At 53.7% G+C, this 13759-nt stretch overlaps 1 protein-coding gene across 1 annotated transcript in view; it reads left to right on the forward strand.

Moving 5' to 3' along the window:
• Positions 1 to 2236: 2236 nt before the first annotated feature.
• TMEM120B (transmembrane protein 120B) overlaps positions 2237 to 13759 on the forward strand; it is a 37333-nt gene continuing 25810 nt past the window's right edge. Inside the window, exon 1 of the mRNA XM_049767857.1 lies at positions 2237 to 2345. Within this exon, the coding sequence (XP_049623814.1) occupies positions 2277 to 2345 (69 nt within the window). The 5' untranslated portion in view covers positions 2237 to 2276. The remainder of the gene's footprint in view (positions 2346 to 13759) is intronic.

A 13759-nucleotide genomic window follows, 5' to 3' on the forward strand; every position in this document is an offset into this window, starting at 1 on the left:
CGTTCAAAACCCAGATCCCAACATAAGTACTGGCACAGTTCCCTGCACCAGCACCAGGAATCAAACTCCCTCAGGGCAGGCTAACACTGCTCTGAAACCAACTTGCTCCAGGGTAGGTTTATACAATTCCTGATGATGAGGAAATAGCAACAACTTGATCTAAGGGCAGGTTGCCATGCCTTACCACTTAAGGGGTGAGATGAAATCAGAAGAAGCTCAATCCTAGGGCCTGTGCAAAAACTAAGATCTCTAATTATCAAAGACTGACTATGTTGTGACTGAGCAGAACTCTTCCTGGAACCATAAAGAAAGACTCTATCCTCGACTTCATCCTAGGATCTTTACAAAAACCAAGATCTTTAATTACAGAAGACTGAACTTGGGGGCGGAGTGGTGGCGCTAGAGGTAGGCATCTACATTGCTCGAACTAGTCTAGGACAGACCACGGTTGGATCCCCCGGCGTCCGAGGAGCAATTTCTGAGCACATAGCCAGGAGTAACCCCTGTCACCGCATGTGGCCCAAAAAACAAACAAACAAACAAACAAACAAAAAAAGACTGACTTTGACAACTGTGACTGAGCAGAATGTTTCCTGGGACCATAAAGAAAGACCTTGGGGTTTGACAAGTAACATGCCCAGAGCCTGTAGTCAGTCTCATGACAGTCTCATGTTTCAAGGATACAGGCACCCTGGATCTCTTAGGCCAAGGGAATTTCCTTTCTAATTTCTCCTATGTTGACTGCACCTATGGGAACAAAAGGCCACATCTGCCCCCTCTCTTTTTTCTTCTTTTAATTTTATTCATAGCTTCTAGATAGTGCCTCTTGTCTTTTATTTTTATTTTACAGAACCATAGAACATGAATCATCTTGTTCTACCTCATATTTCTATGTCTTCCTACAAATTGAGAAAAGAAAAATAAAGTGGACGGGACCTACCCAGGGGCCAAGCGGTCTCAGGAGCGTTGAGTGGAAATAAAAAAATGGTCAGACCTAAATACCCAATCCAAAGTCAACAACAATAGAATCCAGAAACCCAAACTACAACAAGCTACACACAGAAATGTCCTGTTATGTGATGTTGTATTGCTGATCCTATCCTGATCCATACTGTTACACTAGCAGTCCAGGGGCCTAAGGTGGAGATATGGAAACTATGGTAGAGGGAGGTCAACACAGGTAGTGAGAACGGCCCTAGTTCACTGTCACTGTGGGCCTGAAATACAACTGTGAAAGACTTGGAATTCACAATGGTCTCAAGAAAATAAATAAATAAATAAATAAATAAATAAATAAATAAAGACGCTTGACATCAGTATACAGCAAGGAGGAGGAAAGAAACGAAATGAAGGAGGAGAAACTAACATGAAAGGAGGGGGACTATTGGCCAAGTGGTCTCAGGTGCATTGGTGGAGGTAGAAAAGAACAACTATATCTCCAAGCCAAAGGCAACTACAGTGGTGTCAAGAGTCCCAAAGTCTAACAATCTATACATAAAACAGGCCTTTATAGGGGCTGGAGTGATAGCATGGCAGTAGGGCATTTGCCATGCACGCAGCCCATCTAGGACGGATGGTGGCTCGAATCCTGGCATCCCATAGGGTCCCCTGTGCCTGCCAGGGGCGATTTCTGAGTGTAGAGCCAGGAGTGACCCCTGAGCACTGCCAGGTGGGACCCAAAATCCAAATAAATAAACAAACAAACAAATAAAGGGGCTGGAGAGATAGCATGGAGGTAAGTGTTTGCCTTGCATGCAGAAGGACGGTGGTTCGAATCCCTGCATCCCATAGGGTCCCCTGGGCCTGCCAGGGGCGATTTCTGAGCGTGGAGCCAGGAGTGACCCTGATTCGAAAGCCAAAAAATGTAATAAGTAAATTAATTTTAAAAAATTTTAAAAAGGAAGCAATAAAATAAAGAGCAAAGAGAGCCTGGCCGGGCGACCGGAGCTGAGCCTGGTGAGGGCTGAGGGACTCCAGCAGCTGTCAGAGGAGGCCGGAGCCAGGAGGGGCCCGAGTGACAGCGCCGCCTCCAGCCCCCGGGGCCTGGGCGTGGGCGTGGGCGTGGGCGGGGGCCGGGGCCGGGTCACCTTCCTCGGCCTCCCCAGGAGCGCGCCCCAAAGGTCCTGGCCGAGGCCCCAGCCCTCCCCAGGGCCCCCAAGACGCAGCGGGCCCGGGCGGGGCGGGGCGGGGCGCGCTTGCCGGGGGCCGGGCCAGGCCGGGCCGTGACGTCCGGGGCAGCGGGCGGCGGTGGAGCCGGTGCCCGCCGGCCCTGCACCATGTCCGGCCCGCTGGAGCGCTGCGAGCGCGAGTGGCACGAGCTGGACGCCGAGTTCCAGGAGCTGCAGGTACGGACGCGCCTCGGCCCTGTGCGCGCGCCCCGGTGCCGGAGTCGGGGCGCTGGGGACGATCGGGGCTCGGGGGGCGCGTGAGGGGGCTTCGCCTGGGGCCCCGGGGCCGGGCATCGCCTGCCCCGCTCCGGACCCCTCTGGGGTTCCCCACTCTGGGGTCCCCCCGGTCCCCGCCTGGCACCGCCTCGCGCGCCGAGTGGCACCGAGTGGTCCCGCCGACTCTGGGGTTGGGGTGGCAAGGGCACGGGTGTGTCCAGGTGCTGGAGGTCCGAGGGGGCAGCCCTAGGCGGTTCTGGGGCTCAGATCGCACCCCCATCCCTCCTTCTCCTCCTCCTCCTCCTTCTCCTCCAGGGCGCCCCAGAACCCAGTCTTTCTTTCCCTCTGCCTGACCCACAACACTCCCCACTCTCCCCTCTCCTCTCCTCTCCTCTCCTCTCCTCTCCTCTCCTCTCCTCTCCTCTCCTCTCCTCTCCTCTCCTCTCCTCTCCTCTCCTCTCCTCTCCACTCCACTCCATTGTGTGTCTGGAACCCGAGGCTTTGCCTGGGGATGGGGATGATGAGGGGCCCTGAGTGTGATCCGCTCTTTTGGGGGTCCTGGCTGGCGTCTTTGGGGGTCCCCGCAAGGCTGAGTCTCCTCTGTGCGACCTGACAGCTGCGTCCAGGTGGCTCCCTCCTGCCCGCACCCTCCTGGCTCTGAGCCTTCTTCCCTGGCTGTGGGGCCCCTGGAAGGTCCAACCCTGACCCCCACGCAGGAGACTGGCACCGTCGCTGGGCCTGAGGGTGCTTCTGGCTCTGGAGACCCTCAGCTCTCCTTCCTTGCTCTCTCTGGAGTTAGTGACCCGAGTGAGCCCCAGGTCGACAGGTCGTGGGCCTCGTAGGGTCACTTTTGCAGCAGTCAGGGTTCCTCTGTGGCCTCTCCAGCTTTGAGGCGGACTTGGGAGGCTTCTGCTGGCCCGCCTGGATCGCCCCCACGCACCGCCTTTCCCCTGCCAAGGGCTCCTGCTGCAGTGCCTTGGCCCCATGGGGTGATGGGAAGACCGAGTGGAAGTACCTTGCAAGGTGGCTGGAAGGGGTCCAGGAGATGCTGGGCTGGGCCAGTGGGGTGGCCAGGAGGCTGGAGGACCCCGCTGGGGGGTGTCTAGGCTTGGTAGAGGGGATGGAGTCCTGGACAAGAAGCTGGTCCTCCCCCAACCTGGGTATGTGGGTGCCCCACCTTCAGCTCAGGGACTTGGCAACCGCCCCACCACCACCCCGGCCTCCAGGGACCATGCTGGCACGGAGACCACTGAGCCACGTCCTTCCGGACACTTTGTGCTACTGGGCTGGCAGGCAGCAGTGTTAGGGTTGCGGGAGGTCTGCAGTGCTGAACTCTGGTCCCCGGCTGCTTTCCCAGGCTCAACTCAGGTGAGGAGGAGGAGGAGGAGGAGGATCATCACCTCAGAGCCCTGCAATTAATACAATTAGCTGCAAGTCTTGGCAGGCAGATGCCACAGAGGAGCCTTTCAACGCCTTCTTCCTTGGTGTCTGAGACTCCAGTGTGTGAGGGACAGAGAGGAATGGGAAAGGGTCCTGGATTGTATTTTTGGGGGGTGGGCAGGGAGAGGGCTAGGACACACCCAACAGTTCTCAGGGGATCCTCCTGGTTCTGTGCTCAGTGATCACTCCTGGCAGGCTCAGGGGACCCTATGGATGTCGGGGATCAAACCCGGATCGGCAACATGCAAGGCAAACGCCCTCCCCACTGTGCTATCACTCCAGAGCTGGATATTTTTTTTCTGGTCCCCTGGTGGCCAGCAAGGATGGAGCAGGGCTGAGTGGGGACCCCACCCACCCTTGGCACCCACACTCACTACTTCGTCACAGGACTCTGGAAGGAACTGGGCCCTACTTCGGGGCCTCTGCTGGCCTGGGACTTGGGCAGGTTAGAGGCTGGTGCTAGGAGGGAAGACATGTGGTCTCCAGGCTTCCGCGTTATAGACTAGAGCGAGGAGAGGCCACTGTCGTCCTCCAGCCCCCTTTAGCCCACTGAGGGCACCAGCAGCCAGGACTGTGTGTGACTGAGGCCCTTTAGCATTTCTAGGGGGTGTGCTTTGCTTTCTTCTCTAAAGGTTCAGACCCCGGCCAGAGCCATAGCACAGAGGGGAGGGCGTTTGCCTTGCAAGTGGCTGACCTGGGTTCGATCCTCAGTATCCCAGAGCCTGCCAAGAGTGTTTCCTGAGCACAGAAACACGAGGAACCCCTAAGCACCATCAGGTATGGCCCAAAAACAAAAGAAAAAGGTTCAGACACATCCACGCCTTTTCTTGAGCTTGGGTCCTCTCTCTGCCTTGTTCAATGGGAGAGTCCTGAGATGAAAGTGTGTGGAAAAGTGTGGGTGAGCACTGGGTGGTCGTCGTCACTGGGAATACATGACAGTGAGACTGGGGAGCCTGGCCTGGCCACAGGTGGGACCTCTAGCTCCTGCCAGGAAGGTGTGAGGGTCCGTGCGTACCACTCAGGAGAGGGTCTCAGGCTCTGCGGTTCTCCTTTCAGATCTCTCTGGTTCTTGTTGGGGGTGATTTGTAATGTCCTTGTCTTTTTCTTCTATTCTTTTTTTTGGGGGGGGGGGGCTGTTGGCCACAGCTGGTGGCGCTCAAGGGTTACTCTGGCCTCTGTGCTCCGAAATTACTCCTGGCAGTGCTCAGCAGACCATATAGGATGCCGGGGATGGAACCCAAGTTGGCTTCGTGTAAGGCAAACACCCTCCCCACTGCGCTATCATTCCAGCTCCTCCCTCCATTCTTTTTGTTGTTGTTGTTGTTGTTGTTTATTTACTTTGGGGGGGTCACACCCGGCAGCGCTCAGGGATTCCTCCTGGCTCTACGCTCAGAAATCGCTCCTGGCAGACTCAGGGGACCAGATGGGATGCTGGGATTCGAACCACCGACCTTCTGCACGCAAGGCAAATGCCTGACCTCCATGCTCTCTGGCCCTCCTCCCTCCATTCTTTAATAAACTAATTTTTGGGGTTTTTTTTTTGGCCAGCCCTGGAGGTGCTCAGGTTCTACTCCTGACTCTGTGCCCAGGGGATACTCCTGGTGGGGCTCAGAGAACACTCTTGGGTACCAGGGATTGAATTTGGGTTGGCTGTGTGCAAGGCCAGGATCCACCTCCTTGTTCTGCCTCTCTGGCTTCATGTCTGGGCTTCATCTTTCTTTGTTTCGTAGTGCACTGGGGCTCCTTTGGTGGTGCTCAGTCCCCCATGCAGTGAGGAGGACTGAACTCGGGGCTCTTGAGTGCAAAGCCTGTTTTCCAGCCTCTGGAGCATCAGCCCAACCCAGTGCTTAATTTTTTTCTTCTAGGAGTCAGAGTCCTGTGATGCTGACAGTGGGCAGGGAGTCCTGGGTCAGGAATCGAACCCGGATTTGAGCCACACCAGAGCTGTGCACCCAGCCCTCTGCCCCCTTTTATTTATTTATTTATTTATTTATTTATTTATTTATTTATTTATTTATCTATCTATCTATTTATTTATTTATTTATATTTTTGATGACCCCAAAAGGTCACCAAATGCTCAAGGATCATTTCTGGTATGGCTCAGGGAACAGGGTTCTGAGGATCAAACCCAAGTCGGCTGGTACAAGGCAAACGCCCTTCCTGCTGTGCTATAACTCGGCCCTTCTTTTATTTAAATTTAATTAATTAATTAATTAATTTTTGGTGTTTGGGTCACACCCAGCGATTCTCAGGGGTTCCTCCTGGCTCTGAGCTCAGAAATTGCTCCTGGCAGGCACGGGGGACCATATGGGATGCTGGGATTCGAACCACCATCCGTCTTGGATTGGCTGCATGCAAGGCAAATGCCCTACCGCTGTGCTATCTCTCTGGCCCCTAATTTTATTTTTTACTCTCTTTTATTTTGGGGGGTACACCCAGCAGCACTCAGGAGTTATTCCTGGCTTTATACTCAGAAATCACCCATCAGGCTCAGGGAACCATATGGGCTGCCTGGAATGAACCTAGGTCGGATGCATGCAAAGCAAACGCCCTACTGCTATACTATCGCTCCGGGCCCCTCTTTTAATTTTCTTATATATTTGTATATATATGTATATATATATTTATACACATATATATGTATATATATTTGTTTTAGGGGTCATACCCGGTGACGCTCAGGGGTTACTCCTGGCTGTGTGCTCAGAAATCGCTCCTGGCTTGGGAAACCATACGGGATGCCAGGGGATTGAACTGTGGTCCGTCCTACGTTAGGTCAGCTTGTGCAAGGCAAACGCCCTACTGCTTGCGCCACCGCTCCGGCTCTGTTTGCCTATATTTTTTGCAGTACCAGATCTATCCTTGTCTTGGGCCAGCCAGGCACAGGCTCCCCAGCCCAGTAGGTACCCCCATCCCCAGCCTCTCTTGGGTTTTACATGGAGGAAGAAGGAGGAATCCCAAATCTCAGACCTGAACGGATCTGAAAGGCCTTTTCTCAGCACAAGTCCTAACCTCTGGGACTTTCTAGAGAAAAGGGCTGTTTTCTTTGCTCTGGGCTGCCTCTGCCAAGGCTTCTCTGTACTCTGGGGCAAGGTCGAGAGATGCTGAGACTTTGGTTTGGGCCAGTTGGGGCTCTGGCCAGGCAGTGAGAGCCTCGTCAGTCAGCCCTGGGCCACAGAAGGTCACTGACAGGCACTATGGCAGGTAATTAATTGATTTTTTTTTGGTTTGGGGGCCACCCTTGCCAGTGCTCAGGAGTCACTCCTGGCTCTGCACTTGGGGACCATATGAGATGCCGGAGATGGAACCTGGGTCAGCCACATGCAAGGCAAGTGCCCTAACCACTATACCCTCTCTCTGGCTCCCAAATCTGATGCCAGGTCTAGAATTTTCCACCAGCAGGCAGACACCTCCCAGTAGTGAATAATTGTGGTTATGTGCTCACTTTGGTAGTACATATACTAAAATAATTGCGATTATAACAAAATAAAAATGAAAATGTTTGTGCTCGTTTTTGTGTATTTCCTCCCCATAGGCTAATTCTTTTTTGACAGAATTGGGGACCGATCCCAGGACCTCAGGCACACAAAGATCCCAGAGTTGAACCACTGAGCGTCTTCCCTAGTCTCAACACTCTCAAATTTAGCCCGAGGACCTTGTGAGAAACTCACTGAGAAATCACCAGTAGGGTGAACTCACACCCTGGGAGCCTCTGTCTATACATCCTGGCTTGGGGGTGGTTATGCAACAGTCTGTATTTGCCAAAATTCATTGAATGGCACCCCTGAAAACTGGTGAATTGATCTGTAAATAATCCCTCCATAAAGCTGATTAAAAAGAAAAGACTGGGGCTGGAGCAATAGCACAGTGGAGAGGGCGTTTGTCTTGCATGTGGCCAACCCTGGTTTAATCCCCAGCATCCTACATGCTTCCTCGAGCCTGCCAGGAGCGATTTCTTTCTTTTTTTTTTTTTAATGTTGTTTGTTTGTTTGTTTTTGGGTCACACCCGTCAATGCTCAGGGGTTCCTCCTGGCTCTACACTCAAAAATTGCTCCTGGCAGGCTCGAGGGACGCCGGGATTCTAACCACCTCCTTCTGCAAGCACAGCAAACGCTCTGCCTCCACACTGTCTCTTCGGCCCCAGGAGCGATTTCTTAGGGTAGAGCCAGGAGTAACCCTGAGCGCCACCGGGTGTGCCCCCCCCCCCAAAAAAAAAAAAAAAAACAGAAAGGAAAAGAAAAGCAAAAGAAATTACCCCTAGGGGCCCGGAGAGATAGCACAGCAGTAGGGCATTTGCCTTGCAAGCAGCCAATCCAGGATAACGGTGGTTCAAATCCCGGCATCCAATAAGGTCCCCTGTACCTGCCAGGAGTGATTTCCGAGCATAGAGCCAGGAGTAACCCCTGAGTGTGGCCGGGTGTGACCCAAAAACAAACAAACAAACAAACAAAATTACCCCTGGCAGTCTTGGGGGACCCTACGAGACGCTGGGGTTGGCCACATGCAAGGCAAATGCTCTCCGTACAGTGCTTTCAGTCTGGCCCCAGAATGTGTTGGGTTTGTTTTCTGGAGGGGGCTATAGCTCTTAGTGCTCTTAGGGATAGCTCCTGATGGTGCTCAAAGGATCATATGAGGGGCTGGAGAGATAGCATGGAGGTAAGGCGTTTGCCTTTCATGCAGGAGGTCATCGGTTCAAATCCCAGCATGCCATATGGTCCCCCGTGCCTGCCAGGAGCAATTTCTGAGCCTGGAGCCAGGAATAACCCCTGAGCACTGCCGGGTGTGACCCAAAAACCACACACACACACACACACACACACACACACACACAAAAGGACCATATGAGGTGCTGAGGATCTAACCCAGGTCCACTGCTTGCAAGGCAAATGCCCTCCACACTGTACTATCTCTCTGACTCCCTTGAGTCCTTGTGTATTTGGAATGTTAGTTTCTTTTTTTTTTGATTTTTGGGTCACACCTGGCGGTGTTCAGGGTTTACTCCTGGCTGGATGCTCTGAAATCGCTCCTGGCAGGCTTGGGGGACCCTATGGGATGCTGGGATTCGAACCACCGTCCTTCTGCATACAAGGCAAATGCTCTACTTCCATGCTATCTCTCCGGCCCCGGAATATTAGTTTCTAAATGTCTAAGATGCCAATATTTTCTCCCATTCAATAGTAATGATAGTTTTCTTTCATGGTAGAAATGTTTTATGTAATCTCATCTGCTCATCTCTATACTCACTAGTTTATTGGTATTGGGGTCACACCTGGCAGAGTCTGGGGGATAATCCCAGGCTTGATTTTTTGTTGGGGGAGGGAGCTACACCCTGCAGCGCTCAAGGGTTCCTCCTGAGTCTGCATTCAGAAATTGTTCCTGGCAGGCTCGGGAGACCATATGGGATACTGGGGATTGAATCTGGGTCTGTCCCAGATCCGCTGCATGCAAAGCAAACACCCTACCACTGTGCTATTGCTCAGGCCCCCAGGCTCCATTCTTGGTGGGACCAAGGGTGCTTGGGATCCGGCTTGGACGCCTTTGTGCACAGTGCATAGCTGCCCTGTGAGATGCTTCCCCGCCATCCTGCCTGGGCCACCGTGCCATCTTGTTTCCCAAATGCCTTACACATCTGATGCTACTGCGACTACCACTCCAGTGCCAGACATAACTAATCAACCTTGGCTCAGGGACTCTGCATCCTTCCCCAGAGAGAAAGGACATGGCATAGAGCAAGTCACCTGGTCTGGGCTGACGCAGATGTGGCTCCCACCATGCTCGTCTTCCCGTGGACTCCTTGGAAAGAACTGGATACAGGCCAGGATCAATCAAAAGCTTGTCCCCAAGGAGAGGGCACAGCAAGGAGGCCCCCCAGCCATCGCAGCCTCCTGGCCACTCCGTGGCTGACGTCCTCTTGCAGCAGCCTGCATTGACTCAGCTGTCAGGCCTGCCTAACCCGGGTCTGGACTTTCCGGCTCTGCCAAGCTGTGCTGAGTGAGCGGCAGCCCCAGATGTTTCACAGCCGTGTGGGGACCAGGGACTCTCTGGCTGTCTCTCCCCAGAAGGCAGAGCCGGAACCTCTATTTTTTTTTTTTTTTTTTTTTGGTTTTTGGGCCACACCCGGTAACGCTCAGGGGTTACTCCTGGCTATGCGCTCAGAAGTCGCTCCTGGCTTGGGGGACCATATGGGACACCGGGGGATCGAACCGCGGTCCGTCCAATGCTAGCGAAGGCAAGGCAGGCACCTTACCTTTAGCGCCACCGCCCGGCCCCTATTTTTTTTTTTTTTTTTTGATTTTTTGTTTTTGGGTCACACCCGGCAGTGCTCAGGAGTTACTCCTGGCTCTATGCTCAGAAATCACTCCTGGCAGGCTCAGGGGACCATATGGGATGCTGGGATTTGAACCACTGACCTTCTGCATGAAAGGTAGACGCCTTACCTCCATGCTATCTCTCCGGCCCTAGCCAGAACCTCTGAGGATGGAGGAAGCAACAGAGCTCAGAACCTCTGTTAGAAACTTGCTTGTTTGTGTCTTCATGCAACGAGACAGATAGTGAGTGATCAGAAGTGCTGGAGTTAGTGTCTCTTTCATTGTATAATTATTAGTTTCGTTTTAGGGCCAAACCAGCAGCTCTCAGGGCTTACTCCTGGCTCTGTGCCCAAATATTGCTCCTGGCAGGCTGGGGGGGGGGGATGGAAACCGGGGCTGTCCCTGGTCAGCCACATGCAAGGCAAATGCTCTACTGCCACTGCTGTGCTATCACTCCTGAACCTTATTACAATTTTTTTAGTGGCGATCCCATGTCTGGCAATGCTCAGGAGTTGCTCCTGGCCCTGCACTCAGGGATCAGTCCTGGAGGGCTCAGGGGACCATATGGGGATGCCAGGGATCGAACCTAGGTCCACCGAATGCCAAGCAAGAGCCCTACCCGTTGTACTATCACGCCAGTCCCTTATTATTTATTTATTAGGATTCAGTTTGGGGGCCACATCTGACTATGCTCAGGGCTTACTTCTGGCTCTGCACTCAAGGGTCATTCCTGACAGGTTTGGGGGACCCAGTGGGGTGTTGGGGATCCAATCCAGTTGGCCATGTGCAAGGCAAATGCCCTCCCTGCTGTGCTGTTGCTCAGGCTCCAGGCCCTGGATTCTACACTGTTCCCCCTGCCTTCTTCCCAAGCACTGCCACCTCCCATCCCCGTGGTCCCAGGCATTGCCAGGTCAGCCTCCAGGAAAAGGAGCCCAGCAGGACCCAAAGGCTTCTGGAGACAACCAGGTCTGTGTGGATCGAAGTGAGGCGACACAAGTGAGGCGACACCGTCCCCGCTCGCCTGTTGGGCGCACATCCTGCCTGGCACCCTGAGCACTTTCACACGGGTTTGCTCTGGGCGCCTGTCAGCAGGGTTTGGCCCCTTGTTCCTCCTCCTGCCAGCCCTGCCAGGCACCGCTGCAACCCCCAAGCCTGCTGCTTTTCTGCGATGGGTCCGTCTGCAGCCTGGCAGCTGGGGCTCCGGGCTCAGGGCTTGCTCCGTGCAGCAGAATGGAGCCCTTCTTCCCAGCTGCCTGCCTGCCTGGGGGCCCCGATTGCTCGTGAGGTTATTTTTAGCCACAGTGACTCAGTGTGGGGGGTCAGTCACGATTCATGGCTGGTGCTCCCTGCGCTGCACAAAGCCGACTCCAGGTCCCCAGTGCACGCCTGGAGGTTTCAGCCCACTGCGGCCTCTTTAGAAGAAGTAACAGCTCAGGGCCCGGAGACTCAGCTCATGGTCTGTGTGTGAATTTTGTGCACAGAAGCCCCAGGGGAGCCCCATCGAGAAGGACTCCTGAGCACAAAAAACAGACCAGCAGGGGCTGGAGAGATAGCACAACAGGTAGGGTATTTGCTGACAGAGTTTAACCCCTAGCATCCCATATGGTTCCCTGAGCCTGCCAGGAATGGCTCCTGAGAGCAGAGCCAGGAGTAAACCTTTGAGCACGGCCAAGTGTGGCCTAAAATCAAGAAACCAAAAAAACAAAGCAACAAAAAAACCCAACAAACCCAGACCAGCAAAAATCATGGTTCTCCATTGGGGTCGAAGCAATAGCACAGCAGGGAGGATTTACCTTGCATGTGGCTGACCCGGGTTCGATCCGTGGCAACCAATAGGGTGCCCTGAGCCTGCAAGGTGTAATTCCTGAGCACAGAGCCAGGAGTAACTCCTTAACACCGATGGGTGTGGGCCCCTAAAAAAAAGATTGTCCAAAGAATCTACATGGACATCATCATAAGGAGACGAGCTGTAGAAACAGCAGAACCAGCAGAAAAAGCAGAAATCTCTGTCTGGCAATGGCTCCCACCAGGCCACAGGCTGAGGTAGACTGGAGTGACAAGATGGGGCTCCCCTGGGTGGCCCGTGTGCTCCTGGACCACCCAGTTCTGACAGCCAAGGTGCCAGTCGTCATGATGGGCGAGGAGGTGGCTTCGGACAAGCTTGGCCTTAGAACTGCCCATGAGCCAGGTTGACCCGCAGGAGGGCCAGAAGCAGGGGCTTTGGGGCTGGGGCAATAGCACTGAGGTAGGGTGTTTGCCTTGCACATAGCTGACCCAGGTATGAGTATGGGAATGCCATGTTGATTCTAGGGACTGAGCATGTGGAGGGCATTACTCAACCTGAGAAGGAAGGAAGGAAGGAAGGAAGGGAGGGAGGGAGGGAGGGAGGGAGGGAGGGAGGGAGGGAGGGAGGGAGGGAGGGCTGAGGCGTGCATGTCTACACACACACCAGGAAGCCTTGGCGTTAGGAGGAAGCTGTTCCTGGAGCCTTCAGAGGACCCCAGCGGTATTGACTAGAAGGAGCTTATTGGGGGACTGGAGCTGGGAAGACGAAACTTATTCCCTACAGGTTCAGGTTTTGATTTGGGGACCAGAGAGATAGTTTAATAGACTGCGTGCAGGTTTTGGAGGTGGAAGGCCTGGGCTGCCCCCCACCCCCCACCCAGAGCACTGCTGGTGTGAGCCAAAAATGGGAAAAATAAAAAAGCCAAAACACAGTTTCGGTTCAGAGTGATGAAAGAATTCTGGATCCCACAGTGCTGCCTCATAGAACCGTGGCACTGGTGCCCCTAAATAATACTGTTTATCTGGGTAAGAAGGTCAAAGTTAGGAACATTTGATTACATGTAGAAACTGGGCCAAAGTTAAATGATTAAGATGATGGGCTTTGAGGCTGGAGAGATAGCACAACAGCAGGGTATTTGCATTGCACACAGCTGACCCAGGATGGACCCAGGTTTAATCCCTGGCATCCTATATGATCCCTTGAGCCTATCAGGAGCAATTTCTGAGTGCAGAGCTAGGAGAAACCCCTGAATGCCGCTGGGTGTAATCCAACCCGCCCCCCCCCCAATTATGATGGGTTGATCGTGATTCAAAGGGAGAGACCAGCAGTGACACAGCATGTAAGAAAGCAAGGGTTCAAGAAATGGTATTCCCCTGTCATATTCCGGCATGAGGCGGAGACTGGTTGTGGGTGAGACGTGCCCTGGGTGGGTGCCTTGAGTCAGGCCCCCTGCAAGCCCACTATCTGCTCAAACTGGCAGGTTTGGATCTCAGGACAAAGTGACCGGATGTGGACCCTCCACTTTGGATATCCCTTGAAAGGGGCAAAGAGGGAGCCATGGAGGGAGGAGGGATCCCAGGGGACAGAATGTCAGAAAGATCCAGAAAGATGAAATTTTGAGAGCCACAGCCATAGCACTGTGGGAAGGATGCTGGGCTTGCCTGTGGCTGACTGGGTTCAAACTGCACTTAATGGTCCCCTGAACCTTATTAGGCGGGATCCCTGAGCACAGAGCCAGAAATAAGCCCTTAGTACTGCCGAGTGTGGACCCCCAAACCATAAGCAAACAACAAAAATGGATGAAATGTGGAGGGTGCTGCCTTTTCAGGGGTGGTGTGGC

Source organism: Suncus etruscus, chromosome 2 (assembly GCF_024139225.1).
Source record: "Suncus etruscus isolate mSunEtr1 chromosome 2, mSunEtr1.pri.cur, whole genome shotgun sequence".
Taxonomy (NCBI): domain Eukaryota; kingdom Metazoa; phylum Chordata; class Mammalia; order Eulipotyphla; family Soricidae; genus Suncus; species Suncus etruscus.